Source organism: Saimiri boliviensis, chromosome 17, assembly GCF_048565385.1.
Source record: "Saimiri boliviensis isolate mSaiBol1 chromosome 17, mSaiBol1.pri, whole genome shotgun sequence".
Classification (NCBI taxonomy): domain Eukaryota; kingdom Metazoa; phylum Chordata; class Mammalia; order Primates; family Cebidae; genus Saimiri; species Saimiri boliviensis.
In genome coordinates this window covers 8,766,790-8,789,282 of record NC_133465.1, presented here as the reverse complement: position 1 = coordinate 8,789,282, position 22,493 = coordinate 8,766,790, and the positions used below count along the sequence as shown (strand labels likewise).

Genomic DNA, 22,493 nt, shown 5'->3' with positions numbered 1-22,493 from the left:
TGAGACGGAGTTTCGCTCGTTACCCAGGCTGGAGTGCAATGGCGCGATCTCGGCTCACCGCAACCTCCGCCTCCTGGGTTCAGGCAATTCTCCTGCCTCAGCCTCCTGAGTAGCTGGGAAATTTTTGTATTTTTGGTAGAGACGGGGTTTCACCATCTTGGCCAAGCTGGTCTTGAACTCTTGACCTAATGATCCAACCACTTCAGCCTCTCAAAATGCTGGGATTACAGTCATGAGCCACCACATGTGGCCCAAGATGACACCTTCTTAAGGATTGACCCCACCACTTGCTTCCTCCAATTTACCACCCTGCCAGGGCAATGTGCCTGACCCCATACTGCTCTTGGGGTACCCCAAGCTTTGCTGAGGTTTACTATGTGCTAGGCAGTGTGCAATGTGCTTTGTGTACAATATCCTGCTTTAATTCTCAAGTAACTTTCTAAGGTAGAGGCTATTACTATTCCCATTTTAAGAGATGAGGAAACTGAGACCCAAAGAAGTCATGCAACTTGCCCAAGGTCATGCAGTGACGGGGCTCACACTCTAACTTGTATTTCAGACATTTCTGTGAAATTGTGTTCACTCTGGTAAACTCTTTGGGAGAAGAGCCTGAATTTGCTTCTCTCTCATCTCTCATATTGCATAGAGATGGAAACTTACACAGTCAGCATGTTCTAACAAATTTTAGAACTACTGGACATGAGTCATCACCAGAGAGCTTGTTAGAAATGCAGAATCTCAGGCCCCACCCCAGTCCTACGGAATCAGAATTTGCATTTTCACAAGAGAAGAGGGTGACGGGTTTGCTCATCAAAGTTTGAGACCACACTGTTCTAAACTGAATTGAATGGATGGTGCTCTACAGACACCCACAAGCCAAACAAGCATAGGAAAACAAAACAAAAATACCCACAGGACTCTTGGTCTTGGGAATTGTACTTCCAGAGGAAGCACAGAGCAAAAAGTTAGGGCTGGGAGGTTCCCAGTGCCTCACTCCATTTTCACTTGCTGGTGCTCCAGTAAGATCTTGGCCCTAGGAGTCTGGATAGTAACGAGACGTCTTTAGGGCGCCACCTGCTGGCCGTGATTAGGTAGGTATCGCGCATTTCTGCTCCAGGCATTCCCGCTCCAGGCATTCCCTCTCTAAGCTGCAGCTTAAGGTCTGAGCTTTCTGTCGGGGATCTCTTGGTTCTTTATTTCTGCCCCTTCAACGTTCACCATTCACTATTCCTGTCGCTAGTTCAGATAACTCTTTACTCTCTAAATGACAAGGATGCAGCACCCCCATGTTTGCTTAGCCCCTTGACCTTCTCAATTCAATTCAACTCATTAGGCATTTGTTGAGCTCCTAGTGGGTGCAAAGCATTAAGACTTTAACAGACCAGTCTTCTCACCAGCATCAAAGCAAGTGGTCAGTAAATCAGCCAGGCCCTTAGTGTTCTGGCTAAAAGTCAAACCACAAAGATTTAATACTGGTCCCTATAAGAAAGTAGTTGCCACATTCACGTGAACGTATTTCTATTTACCTGTATTTATAGCTATTTTAAATCAATAAGAAAGGAAAGCATCCAACTCGATAACTGGGGAAAAGATACAGATAAGTTTATAGCAGAAGAAGTGCAAATAGTCAAAAAATTTTTAGGAAATTTACTTATTTTATCCCTTTCTTACCTGTGGGTAACACTCGCCATGGGTACCGAGGAAGGAGAACTGTCCAGACCCCAGGCACAATTAGTGCCTGAAGAATATCTTAGTCTATAGTGATTACTCAGCTATTTCCTTTATATAATCCTTTATATATAATCATATATTAGTTTATAGAATTAGTGCCTGAAGTATAACTTACTGCTTACATGTATCTAGCTTATATAATCATATTTAATACTTATATCTAGCATACTTAGTTCTGTATAATCTTTGTATATAATCATATAGGTATTTTAGTTGGAGCTGCACTGACACATTTAGTGCTGATTTATAGAATCCTTCTATATAACCATATAGCAGGTTGTAGCAGGAGGAATGCCTAGAGCAGTCACAGAACAGAAGCAGTACATGGGGAAACAGCCAGACAAGGACAAGAACCAAAGATCCAGGTGGCGGTGTCCCTGCCTGAAAGGGCATACGCTGTATGGCAGGCTTGGAGCAAGAGCCTCTCCTCCTGATGAAGGAGCTGTAGAGGCTTGCATCCAGTTCCTGTGGAAAGTAGGCCTCAGGCCTGAGATCCTGGAAATAACCAAAGGAGAAGAACCCCTTAAGCTTACAGCATCCTTCCATTAGAAATCCTTTGAAGTCTCCAGCCCCCAGATAAGAAGTGTTATACACAACACCTGTTGCACACATTCCACCTCCTTGCCTCAGTGATCTAATGGGTGTGGACCCCTTTTTCTGTACACAACTCTCTACTACTGCGCAAATATTTTTTTGAGACCAAAAAAAAAAGTAAATAGCTAGAAATTAGTTTTTAAAAGAATTAAATGGTAATTCTGGAACTAAATTAATGAAAGACATTAAATATTAATATTTCATTAATATTACAATATTAATGAGAGACATTAAACTCACTGTATCGCCCAGTTGGTTGGACTGCAATGGTACAATCTTAGCTCACTGCAATCTCTGCCTCCCGGATTCAAGTGATTCTCATATCTCAGCCTCCCAAGTAGCTGGGATTACAGGCATGTACCACCATGCCCAGCTAATTTTTTGTATTTTTAGTAGATTTGGGGTTTTGCTATGTTGGCCAGGCTGGTCTTGAACTCCTGTCCTCAAGTGATCCTCCCTCCTCAGCCTCCCAAAGTGCTGGGATTACAGGTGTGAGCCACTGTACCCAGCCCCTATATACTTTCTTCAGTGTATTGGAGTTCAAATATGATAATACCAATAACTTGTTCTCCTTTAGATCTGCTTCTACCATTAATTTTTTGCTTGCTTTTTGTTTCTTTGGCCTTGTGCCCTGGCAAGGCTGCTAATTTTTGTTAAATACTGGATGGGGGGTAGAATGAAAAATTGCATTCTCACTTAACAGGTTGGAGCTAAAAGAAAAATGGTAGAGGCTCTGAATGATGCTCTTCTCCAGAAAAAAATATAAATTTCTTTTTTTTTTTTCCCCCAGCCAGTTAGAGTAGGGTCAAATCATTTAATCCAATCAGGAATGGAGATGTTACAGGCTTTGCGTGAGCTGGCCTGTTTCTGGATTGCCCTGATTCCTAGGTCATGGTCTGGTAGGACTCTCTCTGAAACCCTAGGGTGTTAACCAGATTCTTCTTTCTTATCGGACCCTGAACTCCAATTTTTAAATTCTCACCTCCCTGCAAAGGCCAAAAGCTAGGCTTAGCTTAAGAGCAGGTTTCCGATTTGCTTCTGCCACTCCCCCTCACCCCAGCATGTGCAGAGAATATAACTTGGCAAATTTTCTGAGAAAAAAAAAAAAAAACTACATGGGAATTTGGGGCTCACCTCTCTCGTGCCCTTTCCCCCAGGATCTTAGTTCCTTAAATTCTGTTTGCCTTGAATTCTGATTTTTGAGCCCTGTGACATTGCCCAAGCTTTAGGTCACCCATTTCTGCCCAGCCTCAAGGCCACCCAAGCAAACTGGCAAATTTCTTGAGAGTCAAAAGCAGCGGAGAATATCTGCTGACCTCAAAGTGTGTCCCTTCTCTCAGGATTCTCATTGTTTAATTCTGTATGTGCTGACTGCTTTCTAATGCCTTAAAATAGCTGTGCGTCTGCGTGTGTGTGTGTGTGTGTGTGTGTGTGTGTGTGTGTGTGTGTGTGTGTGAGAGAGAGAGAGAGAGAGAGAGACAGAGAGAGAAATCTAATTTTTACATTGTCATCTAAAAGAATCCTAATCTGATCCAAGCCACTCTGTCATGACCAAAGCAAAAGGCAGTGGGTGCATATTTTTTTAACATGAGAACTCTGACCATTTTGGAGAAAATAGACCATGAGGGGAACAGAGTAGAGCAGAAAGGGAAGTTAAAGGCTCTTGCAGAATTCCAGACAAGCTGATGGTAATGCCTTAAGCTAGGATACTGACCATGATGACAGAGAGAGATGGATGGCTTTCAGATATTTTTTTCTTTTGGTAAAGATAAAGTTACAATAACATCCAGGCAAGGTGGGTAGGTTTGACAACAAAAGACAATTTCCTGTACTACTGAAGGGAGTCCAAACTGGCACAACCTTCCTAAAAGGTAAATTTACAATATTTATCACAAGACTTTAAAATAATACTATCATTTGAGCTATCAATTCCATTTCTAGTAATTTATTTTAGGGAAATACCACCAAGATTTTGCAGTAAAAACACTTACTTATTGCAGACTTTTTTTTGAAATGGAGTTTCACTCTTGTTGCCCAGGCTAGAGTGCAAGGGTGTGATCTCGGCTCACTTGAACCTCCACCACCCGAGTTCAAGTGATTCTCCTGCCTCAGTCTCATGAGTAGCTGGGATTATAGGCAGATGCCACAACGCCCAGCTAGTTTTTGTATTTTTAGTAGAGACAGGGTTCACCATGTTGGTCAAGGCTGATTTTGAACTCCTGATCTCGGGTGATCCGCCCGCCTTGGCCTCCCAAAGTTCTGGAATTACAGACGTGAGCCACCACCTCGCCCAGCCAACCTTTTTTTATAATAGAAAACAATTGGAAACAACCTAAATATGAGTCAACGTGAGATTAATGAAGCAAATTACTACATCTATTTATAAAAGAGGATCTAAAAGAATGTTTATTGCGGCCGGGCGCGGTGGCTCAAGCCTGTAATCCCAGCACTTTGGGAGGCCGAGGCGGGTGGATCACGAGGTCGAGAGATCGAGACCATCCTGGTCAACATGGTGAAACCCCGTCTCTACTAAAAATACAAAAAAAATTAGCTGGGCATGGTGGTGTGTGCCTGTAGTCCCAGCTACTCAGGAGGCTGAGGCAGGAGAATTGCTTGAACCCAGGAGGCAGAGGTTGCAGTGAGCCGAGATCGTGCCATTGCACTCCAGCCTGGTTAACAAGAGCGACACTCTATCTCAAAAAAAAAAAAAAAAAAAAAAAAGTTTATTGGGATTAAAAGACAACAATTTAAAAAACAGGTTCTAAAAGCATTCATACAATGTGACCATATTTATCCTAAAAATAATTATATCTCCTATGTATAACTATACATTTTAATGTAATTATATATTATATGGCTATATACATATTACATATATATGCTGTAATAAACATCAAAATATTAATGGCAGTTTTCTGTAGAAGTGGTGTAGAGCTTATATTGTGTGTGTGTGTGTGTGTGTGTGTGTGTGTGTGTGTTAAAATTTTCCACATTTTTTTCAATAGTAGTGCTATTTTTATTATCAGAAAATAAGGTCATTCTTACTCTGAACCCTGTCCCTGACCCTGGCATTACCTGTCTCAAGAATTGAGGCCTCAGCCGGGCGAGGTGGCTCAAGCCTGTAATCCCAGCACTTTGGGAGGCCGAGGCGGGTGGATCACGAGGTCAAGAGATCGAGACCATCCTGGTCAACATGGTGAAACCCCGTCTCTACTAAAAATACTAAAAAAATTAGCTGGGCATGGTGGCGTGTGCCTGTAATCCCAGCTACTCAGGAGGCTGAGGCAGGAGAATTGCCTGAACCCAGGAGGCGGAGGTTGCGGTGAGCCGAGATCGCGCCATTGCACTCCAGCCTGGGCAACAAGAGCGAAACTCCGTCTCAAAAAAAAAAAAAAAAAAAAAGAATTGAGGCCTCTCAGCTGCCAGGGAGGAGTTAAGCCCTAGGATGAAGATTGCCAACTCAGAAAATCCTCCAAGGCGGCCAGCACTGTTTCTCCAGCTGCTGCCACCACCCCAGGTGTGGGGAGAGGTCTCCCTTCCACCTTCTGTGTCCCTGAGAACAAACCTCCCTGATGGCTTGGTGGCTTCCCTCCCCCACCAGTCCTGAAGTGTCTCTGCCCCTGGAGGGGGCCATTTAACCACAGTAAGAGGGAATCCAAGGGCAGCCAGCACACTTAGTGCGGTGGGAGCCAGGAGCACAGCCCTGTACTGGCCGGGCTGGCACAGGCTTGGGCCATGACTCAGGCCCTTCCTGCTCACCTGGCTCCCCGCCCTGCTGTCTCTGCCTCCTCCCGGGCCCGCACCCTGGGGTCACCATCCTTCCTTGCTAGTTTCATCCTGTTGAAAGAGTCCAAGCTACTTTTCTTTGGATTCTTTTGTTTGATCCACTGCAAGAGCTTCCCCCACAAAGGGCTCTCAAGTCAAGCATTTAACCCAGGTCTTAGGCTCAGCCACAGAAAGTCCTAGAGTCGCCTGTTTCCAGCTCTGGGATTCCAAGTTTCTGTCCCCTGCGTGGGCACCAGCCCTCACCCACTCGTGCCAGTGTCTGCATGCATGACACTTGAGACTGTACACAAGTGAACCTTTTTATACTTGAAAGTTTGTATTAATTAATTAAAGTTTGTAGCATTTCGGGAATTGATCGTGATTTTAGGCTTAATTATATTTTTAAGGTATAGATACTTATATCTGAGGCTGTTAAAGGTATGAATGCTTATGTTTAAGGGTTGCGTTTTGTTTTGCAATTTTTCCCAGGCTGCAGTCAGTGGCACGATCTCTGCAACCTCCACCTCCCAGGTTCAAACAAAATTCTTATGCCTCAGCCTCCGGAGTAGCTGGGATTACAAACGACCTCCACTACACCTGGCTAAATTTTGTATTTTAGTAGAAATGGGGTTTCGCCATGTTGCCTGGGCTGGTCTTGAAATCCTGAGCTCAAGCAGTCCACTCACCCCAGCCTCCCAAAGTGCCAGGATTACAAGTGTGAGTCACAGTGCTGGGCCATTTTTAAGATATTTTTAAGATGCTTTTGCCAGGCACAGTGGCTCAAGCCTGTAATCCTAGCACTGTGGGAGACTGAAAGGGGTGGATCACTTGAGGTCAGGAGTTCAAGACCAGCTTGGCTAACATGATGAAACTCTGTCTTTACCAAAAAATACAAAAGAATTAGCTGGGTGTGGTGGCGTGTGCCTGTAATCCCAGCTACTCGGGAGGCTGAGGCATGAGAATCACTTAAACCCAGGAGGCGGAGGTTACAGTGAGCCAAGATCAGGTTATTGCAAAAAAAAAAAAAAAGAAAAGAAATGGATGCTTTTTAAAGGTATGGATATTTTTAAGGTATAGATGTTTATATTTCAGGTCTTTTGAAGGTATAGATGTTTATATCTAAGGTATTATTCAGGGATGGATGCTTTTTTAAGGTATACATTTTTTAAAGGCATAAATAGGATGAAGCTGAGTAGGAATTTAAGTTTAAATTTAAGGCTCAATTTTTTTTCAAAATCAAATAAACTATTGTACATGCAGCACTTAGAAGTGGCAACAGCTACCAAGACCAATCACTGAATTAGGTTGTCACCTGGGATTCTTTTCCTCCTTCAGCAGGCCCAGCTGCTATCCCTCTTATTCCCCATACTCACTTCCCAGAGCACCTGCCCAGAACAATGCTTTTTCCTGGACATCGGCATACAGTGGCTAAAGTAAGGCTCTAACCCAATTATGGACCCTTTCCACCATCTCCAGCTAGCCCGAAGCTTCTTACTCCTTTACGTCTTTGAGGAAGGAATTTTAGTGTGGATTCCAAAGGAATTTAGAATAGAAAGTAGAGAGAGGGAGAGCATCAGGATAAATAGCTAATGCGTGCGGGGCTTAATACCCAGGCGATGGATTGACAGGTGCAGCAAACCACCATGGCATACGTTTACCTATGTAACAAACCTAAAAATTAAAAATTTACATTTAAAAATTAAATTAAAAAATTTTAAAAAGAAGAGAAAGTAGGCCAGGTGCGGCAGCTCACGCCTGTAATCCCAGCACTTTGGGAGGCCGAGGTGGGTGGATCACAAACTCAGGAGTTCAAGACCAGCCTGGCCAAGGTGGCAAAACCCCGTCTCTACTAAAAATACAAAAATTAGCCAGGCACAGTGGCAGTCACCTGTAATCCCAGCTACTTGGGAGGCTGAGGCTGGAGAATCACTTGAACACGAGGGGCAGAGGTTGCAGTGAGCCGAGATTGCGCCACTGCACTCCAGCCTGGGTAACGGAGCAAGACTCCATCTCAAAATAAATAAATAAATAATGGAAAGTAGAATGACTCTGACTCTGCTGCCCAGACTCCCTCTTCACCCCACTCCTGGCCCAGCACAGATGAGTTAGGCTTGAGAAGGCAGATTTTTTTTTTTAACTTAAACATTTTTTAGCTCTAGTAATACCAGGTCTTTGTGCCAGGGTCTACAGAGATGCATGAAATAGGATCCCCCTCCTTCAAGGTTTTAAAAGATGTAGAGGAAGGCCACTGGTGGTGGCTCATGCCTGTAATCCCAGCACTTTGGGAGGCTGGGGCAGGTAGATCACTTGAGGTCAGAAGTTCAAGACCAGCCTGGCCAACATAGTGAAACCCTGCCTCTACTAATAATACAAAAAAGTAGCTGGGCATAGTGGCAAGTGCCTGTAATTCCAGCTACTTGGGAAAGCTGAGACAAGAGAATCGTGTGAACCTAGGAGGTGGAGGTTGCAGTGAGCCAAGATCACGTCACTGCACTCTAGCCTGGGCGACAGTGCGAGACGCCATCTCAAAAAAAAAAAAAAAAAAAAAAAAAAAAAAAAAAAAAAAAAAAAGATCTGCTTGAATCCTTGCTTAAATTATTTAGAGTACATACCCAGAGGCGGAATTGATAGATCATACAGCAATTCTATATTTAAGTTTTTGAACCACCATACTGTTTTCCAAAGAAGATGTACCATTTTACATTCCCACCAGCAGGGTACGAGGGTTCCAATTTCTTCATATCTTCACCAACTCTTGTTTATTTTCTAGTGTGTTTCTTTTTTTCTGTCTTTTCTTTTTTTTTTTTCTTTTTGGTCTTGTTTTGTTTATCCTTATCTTCTGAAGGGATTGGGCAGATGAGGGACAGGGAGGGAAATAATCTTCACTGCAAGTCATTTAACACTTTCTCACTTTTTTTTTTTTTGAGACAAATCTTGCTCTGTTGCCCAGGCTGGAGTGCAGAGGCATCATCTTGGCTCACTGCAACATCTGCCTCCCAGGTTCAAGTGATTCTCCTGCTTCAGCCTCCCAAGTAGCTGGGATTACAGGTGCCTGCCACCACGCCTGGCTAATTTTTTGTATTTTTAGTAGAGACAGGGTTTCGCCATGTTGGCCAGGCTGGTCTCAAATTCCTGACCTCAGGCGATCTGCCCACCTCGGCCTCCCAAAGTGCTGGGATTACAGGCATGAGCCACCACGCCTGGCCACTTTCTAACTTTTGAATCATCTGAATATATTATTTATTCAAGAAGTTCCTTTGTTTTTCCAACATTTATTATGAAAATTTCCAAACATACAGCAAAGTTGAAAGAATTTTGTAAGAATCCATACATCTGCCACCTAGATTCCACCATTAGCATGCACTATTCTTACATTATCATGTATCCATCCATCTATCCAATTATTAAAAATACAGAGTGTACTTTCCTGGGCCTCTCCCAAGACCTGCAAGTCATGAGTAGGGCCTGGAAACCTGCTTCCGTCATCTGTTCTCCAGGTGATTCTGGCATTAGGAACTTCTGTCCTGGTCCAGCTACTCATCCCATGCAGAAACCATACCTGCCGTTAGTCAGTGTCCAGCGGGGGTGGGATTCTTCCCTTGTCTCAAAGGCCCTTAGTCTCACAAAATCTCTCTAAGGAAGATCTTATCTTGCTGGGCCAAAGTGATCTCCAGACCCATCTCCATCCTGGCCAGCCTCTTCCACAGGACATACTTTGGTACCTCATCGACACCACTCCCGATGTGGCCCCAGAACTAGACAAAACTCTACGGCATGACCTGCCCAGGGAAGCAACCCCTGGTTTCGTTCCCCTCTGAGCTGGAACTATTCTTCCATGATTCAGCGTGCATTTGTCCTTTCTGCAGAGAAGAGGAGGACACTAAAATGACATGGCAGTATTTGCAACAGACACCTTAGTCACTAAATCAGGGCAAGATTGGCCAGGCCCCTTGAATAAGGAAGTATTTGCATCTTCTTACTCGCCTTTAGCCTTCTCTTCTTGCCATAATAGTAATAAGGATGATTTCGATGATAATTGATAGATAAATGAAGAAATATATATATACGTATTAGATAGATGGAGAGATTGAATGGATAGATAGATTTATGGAGGGATTGGAGAGAGAGATTGGATGGATGGATGGATTGATGGAGAGATAGATCAATGGAGAGATAGATACATAGAGATGATCAGTGGAGAGATTAGGTAGATAGAAGATCAATGGAGTGACAGATCGATTGAAAAAGAGAGATGATTGATTGATGGAGAGATTATATAGATGGATGGATCAATGGAGAAATAAAGAGCTATTAGGTAGATAGATGGATAGATGGACAGATGGATGGATGGATCAAGGGATAGACTGATGGATGGATGAAGAGGACAGACAGAGACTAGAAAGATCAATAGATACTTAGACCAGTTCAGATAGATGGATCAATGGAGAGACCAGATAGACAGGTGAATTGATTGATCCGAAGACAGATAGACAGACACAGAGATAAACACTGACAGAGCCCTTCCTGAGTACCAGGTGTTGTTCCAGGCACACTGCTTGCATTCATTCATTTTATTGTCACAACAGCCCTGTAGAGTAGATACAATTATCCCTGTTTTCTACAGATGAAGCAGCTGGGGCACGGAAGGATTAAGTAAGCGACCCAAAGATACACGGCATTTTCTCTTTAGTCACCAACACACATAAACACACAGAGCACTCATGACTGCTCATGCAGTCTTTAATTTCCCAGAGCTCCCTACCATCAAGTCCTATAGTGTAGTTCCTCCTGGCTAGTGTACCTGTGCTCTTGACCTTCCCTGGTAACTAATTCTTTCTGCCTGCCAAAATCCAACAGCCCACTTTCCCAGAAACTTGCTAGATGGCTAGAGCCAACCTAATAAACAAATTCAACTTAAAGTGTCTCTGGTTGATATATTTACCTCCTCAGATAAATGTATGTGCACATGCCAACATATATGAGTATGTGCAATTTTTAAAGTGAAATTCTTTTTTTTTTTTTTTTTTTTTTTTGAAATGGAGTCTCGCTCTGTCACCCAGGCTGGAGTGCAGTTTTTCAGCTCACTGCAACCTCTGCCTCCCAGGTTCAAGAAATTCTCCTGCCTCAGCCTCCTGAGTAGCTGGGACTACAGGTGTGTGCCACCACATCAGGCTAATTTTTTGTATTTTTAGTAGAAATGGGGTTTCACCATCTTAGCAAGGTGGTCTCGATCTCCTGACCTCATGATCAGCCCGCCTCGCCCTCCCAAAGTGCTGGGATTAAAGGCATGCGTCACCACGCCTGGCTGGAATTCTTCTTTTAGAACACAAAACCAAGACAGACAATGAGAATAAATATTTATATAGTAAAGGTAATCTTCATAGTCAAGCTACGTGATAGGGCCAATGGAAAAGATATTGGAGGCTTAGGATCTTTATAACACCCATAAATCACGTAACAAAAGTCTAAGGATGGCCTGGACTGGCTCTGTCCCCTCTCTGGGGGACATACAAGGGGTTGATAGTGGGCTATTTGGCGCCTTTTCAGGAGTTTCCAGAAAGCCCTAGGCAGAGTCAGGAGCCACACTGTTGAAGGGGCTTAGAACTCTGCAATGAGCCCCATGGAGGTGCCAGTGGAAGGAGAGAAATCTGCAGAGCCCTCTGGGATTAGACTTGCTGGATGAAAAGACAGAATGCCCAGTTAAATTTAAGTCTCAGATAGAAAAGCAGAACTCTTTAGTGCAAATATGTCCCAGATATTGTACTGGACATATTTATACTAAAAAGCATTTGTTGTTTGTCTGAAATTCGAATTTACCGGGACATACGGCATTTTCATTTGCTAATCTAAGACCACCTGGGACTCCCAGGGAAAGAACAAGAGAGACGACTTGCACTCATGGATCTCTGCCATGGTGGAGTGGCTGAGCACACTGCCCTGACTGTCCACCTAACAGCATCAAGGTGTCCATTGAGCCAGAGCCATGACTGCTCAGGCAGAAGAGGGGTCACCTTGTGTCACACGCATGCTGGGCTGTGCCTTGGATATAGTGACTTGCTTCTTTCAGAAGAAAACTGGTTTCTTGGGGACCTCCTGAGAGGGCTGGGAGGGAATCCTCCAAAATGATTTCCAGTTCCCTGAACTTCATTCCTCCATTATTCTTGATGACTGTTTTTCTTTTTCTTTTTCTTTTCCTTTGAGGCAGAGTCTCACTTGGTCACTCGCCCAGGCTGGAGTGCAGTGGTACAATCTTGGCTCACTGCAACCTCAGCCCCCTGGATTTAAGCAATTCTTGTGTGTCAGCCTCCCGAGTAGCTGGGACTACAGGCTCACACCACCACACCAAGCTAATTTTTGTATTTTTAGTAGTGATGAGGTTTCACCATGTTGGCCAGGCTGGTCCAACTCCTGGCCTCAGGCATTCTGCCCGCCTCAGTCTCCTAAAGTGCATGAGCCACTGCGCCCAGCCAATTATTTTTTTTCTAATCACAAAAGAAACACATTCAAGGTGAAAATGCAAACATCACAGAAATACAAAACTTAGAAAGTCTCTCCAGTAATAACTGCTATTAATAGGTTGATGTTAAAATCTTCCAGAGAGAGATCCAAGATGGCTGATCACTAGCAGCTCGGGATTGTAGCTCCTACTGAAAACGCAAAGAACGAGAGGACGCCACACCTTCACATGAATTCTCGTTGCTCACATACCAGGAGATTCCCAGCGGAGGAGCCCCACGGGTCGCCAGCGCGACTCCTGTGACCGGTGAGGCGGTTTTGCCGGCGCCTCGGAGCGTCGGTTCTTGGTGCAGAGTCAGAAAGGCACCATCAATCTTAACGCCGCTGATTTGGTCGGTGCAGTGGGTTGCTCAGATTTCGGCGCTGAGAATCAATAAGTTGGACGTCCACTCAGAAACCCAATTACAAAGACGGTAATTATAAAGACCACAAATGGATAAATCTACAACAAAGGGAAGAAAACAGCCAAAAAAGGCTGAGAATACCCAAGATCAGAACGCCTCTCCCTCAGCAGGGGATCCCAGTTCCTCATCAGCAACGAAACAAGGCTTGATGGAGAACGAGTGGGTTCCAATTACAGAAGCAGGCTTCAAAATGTGGATAATGAGAAACTTCTGTGAATTAAAAGAACTTGTGCTAACACAATCTAAAGAAACTAAGAACTTTGAAAAAAGGTTTGACGAAATGTCAACAAGAATACAAAATTTAGAGAGGAAAATAAGTGAATTGATGGAACTGAAAAACACAATACGAGAACTACGTGAAGTATGCACAAGTTTTAACAGCCGAATTGATCAAGCAGAAGAAAGGATATCAGAGGTCGAAGACCAACTCAATGAAATAAAACAAGAAGACAAGATTAGAGAAAAGAGGATAAAAAGGAATGAGCAAAGTCTCCAAGAAATATGGGACTATGTGAAAAGACCTAATCTACGCTTGATAGGTGTACCCGAATGTGACGAAGAGAATGAATCCAAGCTGGAAAATATGCTTCAGGATGTTATTCAGGAAAAATTTCCCAACTTAGTAAGGCAGGATAATATTCAACTCCAGGTAATACAGAGAACACCACAAAGATATTCCTCAAGAAGAGCAACTCCAAGGCACATAATTGTCAGATTCACCAGGGTTGAAATGAAGGAGAAAATACTAAGGGCAGCCAGAGAGAAAGGTCAGGTTACCCACAAAGGGAAGCCTATCAGACTCACAGCAGATCTCTCAGCAGAAACCCTACAAGCCAGAAGAGAGTGGGGACCAATATTCAACATCCTTAAAGAAAAGAACTTTCAACCAAGAATTTCACATCCAGCCAAACTAAGCTTCATAAGTGAAGGAAAAATAAAGTTTTTTGTGAACAAGCAAGCACTCAGAGAATTCATCACCACCAGGCCTGCTTTACAAGAGCTTCTGAAAGAACCACTACACACAGAAAGGAACAAACAGTATCAGCCTTTCTAAAAAATACCAAAAAGTAAAAAACATCAATATAATGAAGAATTTACATCAACTAATGGGCAAAATAGCCAGCTAACATTAAATGACAGTATTAAACTCACACATATCATTATTAATTCTAAATTTAAATTCACTGAATTCCTCAATTCAAAGACAGGCAATTTGGACAAAAAACTAAAACTGTATGCTGCATCCAGACCCATCTCACATTCAAGGATACACAAAGACTCAAAACAAAGGATGGAGAGAGACTTACCAACCAACCAGAGAGCAAAAATAAATAAATAAAAAGCAGAAGTTACAATTTTTGCCTCTGATAAAATAGTATTTAAAGCAACAAAGATCAAAAGAAGCAAAGAAGGACATTATATAATGATAAAAGAATCAATGCAACAACAAGAAGAGTTAAAGGTCCTAAATATACACGCACCCAATACAGGAATACCCAGACATACAAGACTTATAAAGAGACTTAGACTCCCACACAATAATAGTGGGAGACTTCAACATTAATATTAGACAGATCAATGAGACAGAAAATTAATAATGATATCCAGGACTTGAACTCAGATCTGGAACAAGTAAACGTAATTAATATTTATAGAACTCTCCACTTAACACAGAATATACACTCTTATCAGTACCACATCATATCAACTTGGAAGTTTAAACGAAATGTTGGTTGGCTCCTTGTTTGTTGCTCTCTTCCCTCATTTTCTTTTATCTCTCCATTATTGGGGACAATTGTAGGCATACCCATATTTGGACTGCATTCTAGCCCGGGCAGCAAAGCAATACCCCCATTCTCTCTCCCTCTTCCTTTTTCTCTTTCTTCCTCTTCTTTGTTCTTTTTCTTATTATTCTTTTTCTCAAAAAAAAAAAAAAAGTGGGGCCTTTAAGATGGGGCCTTTATAAAAAATAAAAATAAAAAAATAAAAAAAAAGAATCCCTGGCCTCTACCAACTATATGCCAGTAGCCTCTCATTCCCTCTAGCTGTGATAACCAAAAAAAAAAAAAAGAAGAATAGCTATTATGTGGTCACAGACCAACTTGGTCATTTTCCAAAAAGAAAATCCAAATTCTAATTTGACTCTTGTTATTAAAAAAAAAAAAAAAAAAGTTTCCCAGGATCTAAACAACACATTCTGACAAAACAGGTTAATTTAAGTTGCTAATTATTAACATTATTAAAATATTATTACATTTGCACATGTAATGATGTCTACATACTGATACACACACACACACACACACACACACACACAAACCCAAACTGGTAAAAAAAAAAAAAAAAAAAAAAGACATTGTGAAGATGTGACTTATGTTCTCAAATAAACGATCTTCTTAGTGAATCAATACAGTTATATGTACTTCCCTTAAATTATAGCTTAATTTTTTCTCTTAGATGTTAAACACAGTTAAGGTGATTAACCAGTTCTCCTATTTCAGAATGGGTCTAAGTCAGTGGGTTTAAACTCTATTCAGCAAGCCTGCTTCAGGGAGTCAGTAGAGAAGACATAGTTGAAGAAGGAGGCTGCACATGCGAGTCTCGGGGTTCTCAGGTGCATTTAGTCTAGTGGATTTCCCCTTTTAAAAAAAAATCTCCTTCCAGATGTTTGTCTATGAATATGATCGTGTATTATCTTCATAAATAGAATTGTATTACACAGGCTGTTCTGAAACTTGCTTCTATTTATCATGATGTCGGGGACTTCTTTCTGTATCTCGACGCATTCCTGCTTCATTGATCTTACGTGGCCTCATTCTTTATGTCAGTGGTGCTAGGTCTTTGGAGCTCTGAGCCCCTTTGGGTATTCCATGAATGACAAATGCACACAGGCAGATCCCACAAATATATGACTCTGAGTGTCATAGACTTCCCGACTCTGATCTACTACTGACCCCTGTACCCTGTGCATGGAGTGGAGATAGGGGTGTGGCGAGGGGGGCACATGGGGATCACTGAAATGGGTCCAGGAGGGTGGGAAGGACTATGTGGGTCACTTTACTATTGATAAGGAGACCCATGCCTGGGGAGCCTCAGTGAAAGGGGTCCTGGGTCACTGCCTCCATTGTGAGACTCTCTGACTCTCCTGAGGACCCACCCCTGGGCTCTTCCTCAGGCTGGGGGTTCCTCTCCTAGCATCCTCATCAAGATCACCTGACTCCAGCAGCTGCCAACCCCCTGGGCAACGCCAAAGCCTCCTGGCCTCAAACGGGTTGGGTGACATTCACTTCCTTGCACTGTCCTCCCGACCTGCTCTGTCATTAGGAATTGCCTCGGCGGCAGCAGTCACACTAACAGCCACAGGAGGAGATCGTGCTGCTGCCCCGCACCTCGGGGTGGCTCAGATCTGCTGGAGGCCACAGGTGGGAAGGTGGATGCTGCTCTCTCTGGTCCCAGCCAAAGTGAGTCTAGGGGCCTGGCTGTGGTGGGGAAGGAGCTTGGCAATGTTCTGGGCTGACGCTGGAAGGATGCAGGAGAATGAGAGAGAGAGAGAGAAACAGAAAGCGAGATAGAGAAGAGATACCTGTGGGTGGGGAAGGAGTCACAGCTAAAGCTATAGGAGCTTGCACTGGGGCTCCAGGAGGGAATCCCAGGTGCCTGGAAGTGTCACTCTGTCTCACAGGCACTTTTGCTGGGGTTGGGGATCGGGGGTGTTTTGTGGGCTACGGACACCTGTCCTCCTCACCTTGTCCTTGAGATGGGCTACCGCTGTGGGGACGCTCAGTACTGGGGTTCCCGAGGTCAGCTCCCTTGGTCCAGCCATTGCCTTCCCCCTGCCTCACAGGTGGCCAGAGGGGCATCCTTGTTTAGGGTTACTCTGAGGAAGGACGTTAGGGTAGTCACTTCTCTATCAGTGCTACTTCTTCTACTCCTTTGACCAAAGTCTGGAATGTCCCCCATGGAGGCGCTGCCAAACTAGCAGTGTGACTTTGAACAAGCTCCTTAAGCTCTGAGCCTCAGTTCCCTTATCCGTGAAGTGGAGATAATACCTACCTCCCAGACTGTTGTCAGGATCAAATGAGGAAGGGCTGAAAAATGCCAAGCACATAATTAGGATTCAATAAATGGTCGCTGTTGTCATTATTTATGATGAGCTCAACACTGGTCCCACTTCACCTAGGAAGACTTTCCAGCCCTCCTCTCCCCTCAGTCTCCTAAGGCACCAGTGGGGATGCTCTTGACACTGACTGCTGTTATGGAACATGTTTTTTGTGCTCAAACTACAGTATGTTTCTTGCATTTCTTCTGTTACCCTCTCCCTCACCACAGCACTCAAGACAGAATCAGACCATAAGAGGAACTCAAGGATGGAAAATGGAATGGGATTCTGAAAGGGAGAGACGCAAAGAGGCAGGGAGGGGTCAGGGAAAGACTGAGAAAGGGAGGCAAGAAGGTGGGGGAGGAGGTAGCATTGTCCAGGTGTGAACGACGAGGCTCTCTCGAAGCATGAAGCACGAGAAGGGGGAAAGATTGCCCAGAGAGGCCTTCCTTGGGGCGTGGAATGTCTTCTGTACTTCCCGGGTCCTTTCTACTTCCCCATAACTCAGATGAAAAGTAGAGGCTCTCCTTCCCTGCTTGTCTCAAGCAGGACTGTGTTTCCTGACTTGGCTAATATGTACTCCCCCAACCTATCAGCTGATTCTAACAATGTTCTACCATCTACGGAATCTTCTCTATTAACTCCCTGTCTGTCACCTTCACCGGTGACCTCAGGCCAGTCACTTCCCTCTCTCTAGACCTGGATCTGCTCATCTCTGAAACTAGGAGTTTCAACTAAGTGATCTCTAAAGTCCTTTTTTTCCCTCTAATATTCCTTATTTGCTCTTCTCTTGTCAGCCTTGATCTCTACTTCTCAGCTATTCAAACAACTTAAACCATTGATCATCAATCCTCCTTTCAAAAAAAAAATTCTTTCTCAAGAAAACTTATAAATGTCCACTAGGCTCTGAAGTTTTATGGGAACTTCCTTGACCACTACTTATCCCCAATATGTAAGCTCAGTACCTAGCATTAACAGGTGCTCAATAAATACATGTTGAATAACTGGATGGATGGATGGATGGATGGATGGATGGATGGATGGATGGGCAGAAGGATGGAATTCTTGCCGTTATATACTTTGGGGAGTTAGGAAATGCAGGGAAACATATCAATAGTTGATTGGCTTAAGAAAATCATGGCCATCCTGATTATAACGGCTGTTTGGTATAAACATTTGCAAATGTGTTACGAAATGATAACTACTCAGAAACATTGGAATAACCATTTAAATTCTAATCCATCGCCCATCATTTATCTCATCCATTGTCAGCTTGTTCAGCTATTCTAACTTAAGGTGAGCTGCCCTCTGTCAAGAGGGTGCGATTTTTTAGTCACCCACGTAACAAGGAACATTTTGGGCTGAGAGGGAAGGAAAGGAAGGCAAATGCTGGGGCTGCCTCAAGAGCTGTGACAGGGGTCTCCAAGTCCCCTTTGGGAGAAGAGGGGACAGGAGGTGGCCTGTCTTAATAATGACAACTGCCGTTTACTGTAAGAACGCTTACTCTGAGCTAGACTCTTCACTCACATAAGCTCACTTAATTCCCCCGACAACTCTGCAGGGAAGATTGTACCTTATCAATTTCATCTTATGGACAGGAAACTGAGGCTCAGAGAGGTTAAACAACTTGGCCAAGCTCATACAGACAGGAATGGATAGATCAAGGATTTGAAACCCCCTCCCCCAGCCTGAGGCCACACTGACCACCTCAAAGACCAAAGCTGGAAACTCCCAAGAAGGTTTGGGGGCCGCCTCCAGGATCCCAGGTTCCTTATCCCACCTCCAAATCTTTTTGCTCTTTCTTAGACTATAGGACATTTTCAATTCACGAAAATGGATTTGGAGCTGAGCCAAGAGAGGGAGGGATTCTCAAAGATCTGTGATCTTAATAGTTGTCCTTCCTACACATTGATTTTGTTCCCCTTATGTCATTTCTCAGGTCCGGGGGCTGCCGTACAGCTCTATCCTGTTAGTGTGTCCAGGGGTCTTTTGTCTCTGTCATGGATGGAAGACTTTATCAATAACAAGGAATCATGGTTCCTTCTAAAGAAGCTGTTCTAGATACGTTTAGGATACACAGTTGTGCCACTGGGAACTTTTCAATGAGGACACTTAGACCTCACCACATACCCAAGTGAATGTTTCCCTGCAAAGCCATCAACTTGTGAAGCCTTGTACTTAAACAAATCTGCTGACAATATCTTTGGGGCCCCTCCTTTGCTCTCAGATTCTGTTTAAAGCTCATCTTCTGGCAGGGCACGGTGGTTTGCATCTGTAATCCCAGCACTTTCGGAGGCCGAGGCAGGCAGATCACCGGAAGTCAGGAGTTCAAGACCAGCCTGGCCAACATGGTGAAACCCTAGCTCCACCAAAAATACAAAAATTAGCCAGGCATGGTGGCACACACCTGTAATACCGGCTATTCAGGAGGCTGAGACAGGAGAATCACTTTAACCCAGGAGGTGGAGGTTGCAGGGAGCTGAGGTCGTGCCACTGCACTCCAGCCCAGGTGACAGAGCAAGACTCCCTCTCAAAAATAATAATTATTATTATAATCTTGTTTCTTTATAGTGACTCCATAGCTTTGCTATTTTTTTTTTTCCTGAGGGAGTTTTGCTCTTATGCCCAGGCTGGAGTGCAATGGTGTGATCTTGGCTCACCACAACATCCATCTCCCAGGTTGAAGAGATTCTCCTGCCTCAGCCTCCCGAGTAACTGAGATTACAGGCATGTACCGCCATGCCCAGACAGTTTTTTGTATTTTTAGAAGAGACAGGGTTTCTCCATGTTGGTCTCGATCTCCCGACCTCAGGTGATCCTCCCACCTCAGCCTCCCAAAGTGCTGGGATTATAGGCGTGAGCCACCGTGCCCGGCCATAGCTGTGATTTCAAACAATATGATGCCACTTGATCACTCATTTACTTTCTTATCAGACATGGCTCCCAGTGACTCTTGGCCATTTCCAAAATATCAGACATAGTCTCAAAGGATGAAATTCTGCCTCCATTAAGGTTAATCAGATGCTTCTCTTACTGCCTCAGGCAGCCCCATAAGAAGAATTTGCAGAATGACTGAGCTGTGGCAGGTGAAGGAGTGAGCCCATAGCTCCCTGACTCGACTATGTGGAGGGCCAGCAGGCATTTGGATGTGTAAGTTCTGAGCTTTGTTTTCTTAAACAGTCATTGCTTTATAGCCACACTTAGCATGGAGGAATGCAATCCCATGGCTGGAGGAAATCCAATGGACTCGCCAACACCAGGTGAGGGCAGAGGTTGAGACTAGCACAGGCTTTTCCGGAAAATGGTCACTCTGGGTACAAGCCCAAACTGGAGACTGGACTGAGGCTGTGCATGAATCTTCTTAGCCACCTGCTTCCCCTGGGAACAGGGACTTCCTGTCTTCACTTCCATCACTGAAGCAGGAAGAGGTGAGGTGGTGACCTCACCATGTGTGTACGTGGTGGCTGAAGTGAGACATCAGGAATTCCACACACCCTCCTGGGGTCCAGTGTGACTGGGTTCTCTGGTTCTCTGTCTCCCGACTCTCCCTTCCAGAAGCATCTGCTCATCTCCACCTCTAGGTCTTCGGTCCCTTAGTTTGAGTCAGGTGGGCCATGGAGGAGGCGCAGCAGAGGAGGCAACGTTTGGAGGAAGAGAGAGGGGCAGAAGATAGAGAGGGGTAAAGGAGGCAGTGGAGATAGAAGTATAGGTAGGAGTTAGTACAGGAGTGGGAAACAGGAAAAACACCCCAATGTTCACAACCCTTCCCGCCCACAGCTGAGCATGCCAACTCCCAGGGCCATGTCAGAAGGGGAGAGCAAGGACAGCTCGGGCAGCGAGTGCCCCGTGTGCTACGAGAAGTTCCGGGACCTGGAGGGCGCAAGCCGGACGCTGAGCTGTGGCCACGTGTTCTGCCATGACTGCCTGGTCAAGTACCTGCTGTCCACCCGCGTGGACGGGCAGGTCCAGAGGATCCTGGTCTGCCCCATCTGCCGCTACGTCTCCTTCCTCAGCAAGAAGAGTTCCCGCTGGCCCTCCATGCTGGACAAGAGCTCCCAGACCCTGACTGTGCCAGTGGGCCTGCCCTCCGTACTCCCGCTGGACAGCCTGGGCCACACAAACCCCCTGGCTGCCTCCTCGTCTGCCTGGAGGCCACCCCACAGCCAGGCCAGGCCACCGGGTAGCCCGGGCCAGAGTGCCCAGCTCCCCCTGGACCTGCTGCCCAGCTTGCCCCGGGAGTCACAGGTCTTCGTCATCAGCCGCCACGGGATGCCCCTGGGGGAGCAGGACAGCGTGCTGCCCCGCCACAGCCTGGCGGAGCTCTCAGAGGCCTCCCCCGCACCCCGCTCTGCCCGCGCCTTCTGCTGCCGATCGCGGGCCCTGCTGCTCATCACACTCATCGCCGTGGTGGCTGTGGTGGCCGCCATCCTGCCCTGGGTGCTGCTGGTGAGGAAGCAGGCGTGAGCCACACCACAGGGAGGCCATCAGGCTGGCTGTGACCTGGCAGGGGGCAAGAGGCCCCACGGCAGCCCTGGTGCCACCAAGCTTTGAGGGACATGCGGGCAGACAGAGGGGAGGACCTGGCATAGAGAGGGCCTTGGGCTTCCCAACCCCCGCTGGGGCTTCAGCTGGACAGGGAGGCTGGAGCTGATGCTGCACACGTGTGTTCCCCTTCCTCTAGGCTGGGAAGATGGGAGGTCACTGCTCTCCTGTGGGCTCACCAGCCCTGAGCGGCAGACCTTACCTGCCAGGTAACCTGCCCAAAGCCAGGTGGGCCCCTCCAGGGACAAGGAAGTCCTGCTGGCAGACGTCCTGCTGGGCGGGCCGATGGCAGGATCCTCCAGGCCAGAATTACCACCCAGGATTCTGTCTGCTTACCCTCGGAAACAGACAGAAGCAGAGCCCAGAATCTCAGCACTCATCCTCAACCTCCACCACACTCCATCCCCAAGCCCTCCCTGTCCCCACCCTGCCAGCTTAGAAGGGCTTCCCTGAGGGAGAAGCTCATCTCAGAGGCTGCCCAGGATTTCTGGGAGAATCATCAGAAACTTCCTGGAGAGCTGAGGCCATATGCAGAGCCAGGGGTTTGTTGACAGAGGCCACACCAGCAGAGTGGCCCACAAGCAGGGCCACAGGTCTCCCTGAACCTTCCAGGCCCAAGGAGGGATCCAAACTCTGAGTCCTGGGGTTCTCAAGGGTGGCAGGAAGTGGAGGGGAAGCCTGACAGTCAAGCCTTGACTCAGCTGAGAACTATGTGAGCAAACGAACCCCTGGGGCCCCCCTCCCTCCCAACTCATCCTCCTCCTCATGACCCAGCCACTCATTTAGAGGCCACACCAGCTAGGCCAGTTTCCGAGGTGGACTGCCAAGCTGGACTGGGTGAG

The 22,493-nt window shown here is 45.5% G+C and overlaps 1 protein-coding gene across 1 annotated transcript; it reads left to right on the top strand.

Annotated features, from left to right (window-relative positions):
* The first annotated feature begins 20,878 nt into the window (after positions 1-20,878).
* On the top strand, positions 20,879-21,580 carry RNF222 (ring finger protein 222). The gene has a single exon (XM_039475800.2). The coding sequence runs from the start codon at positions 20,893-20,895 to the stop codon at positions 21,571-21,573; it is 681 nt and encodes a 226-aa protein (XP_039331734.2). The 5' UTR covers positions 20,879-20,892; the 3' UTR covers positions 21,574-21,580.
* The last annotated feature ends 913 nt before the right edge of the window (positions 21,581-22,493 follow it).

Coding starts and splice junctions, on each gene's coding strand:
- RNF222 (XM_039475800.2), top strand. CDS start 20,893: ATGCCAACTCCCAGGGCCATGTCAGAAGGGGAGAGCAAGGACAGCTCG.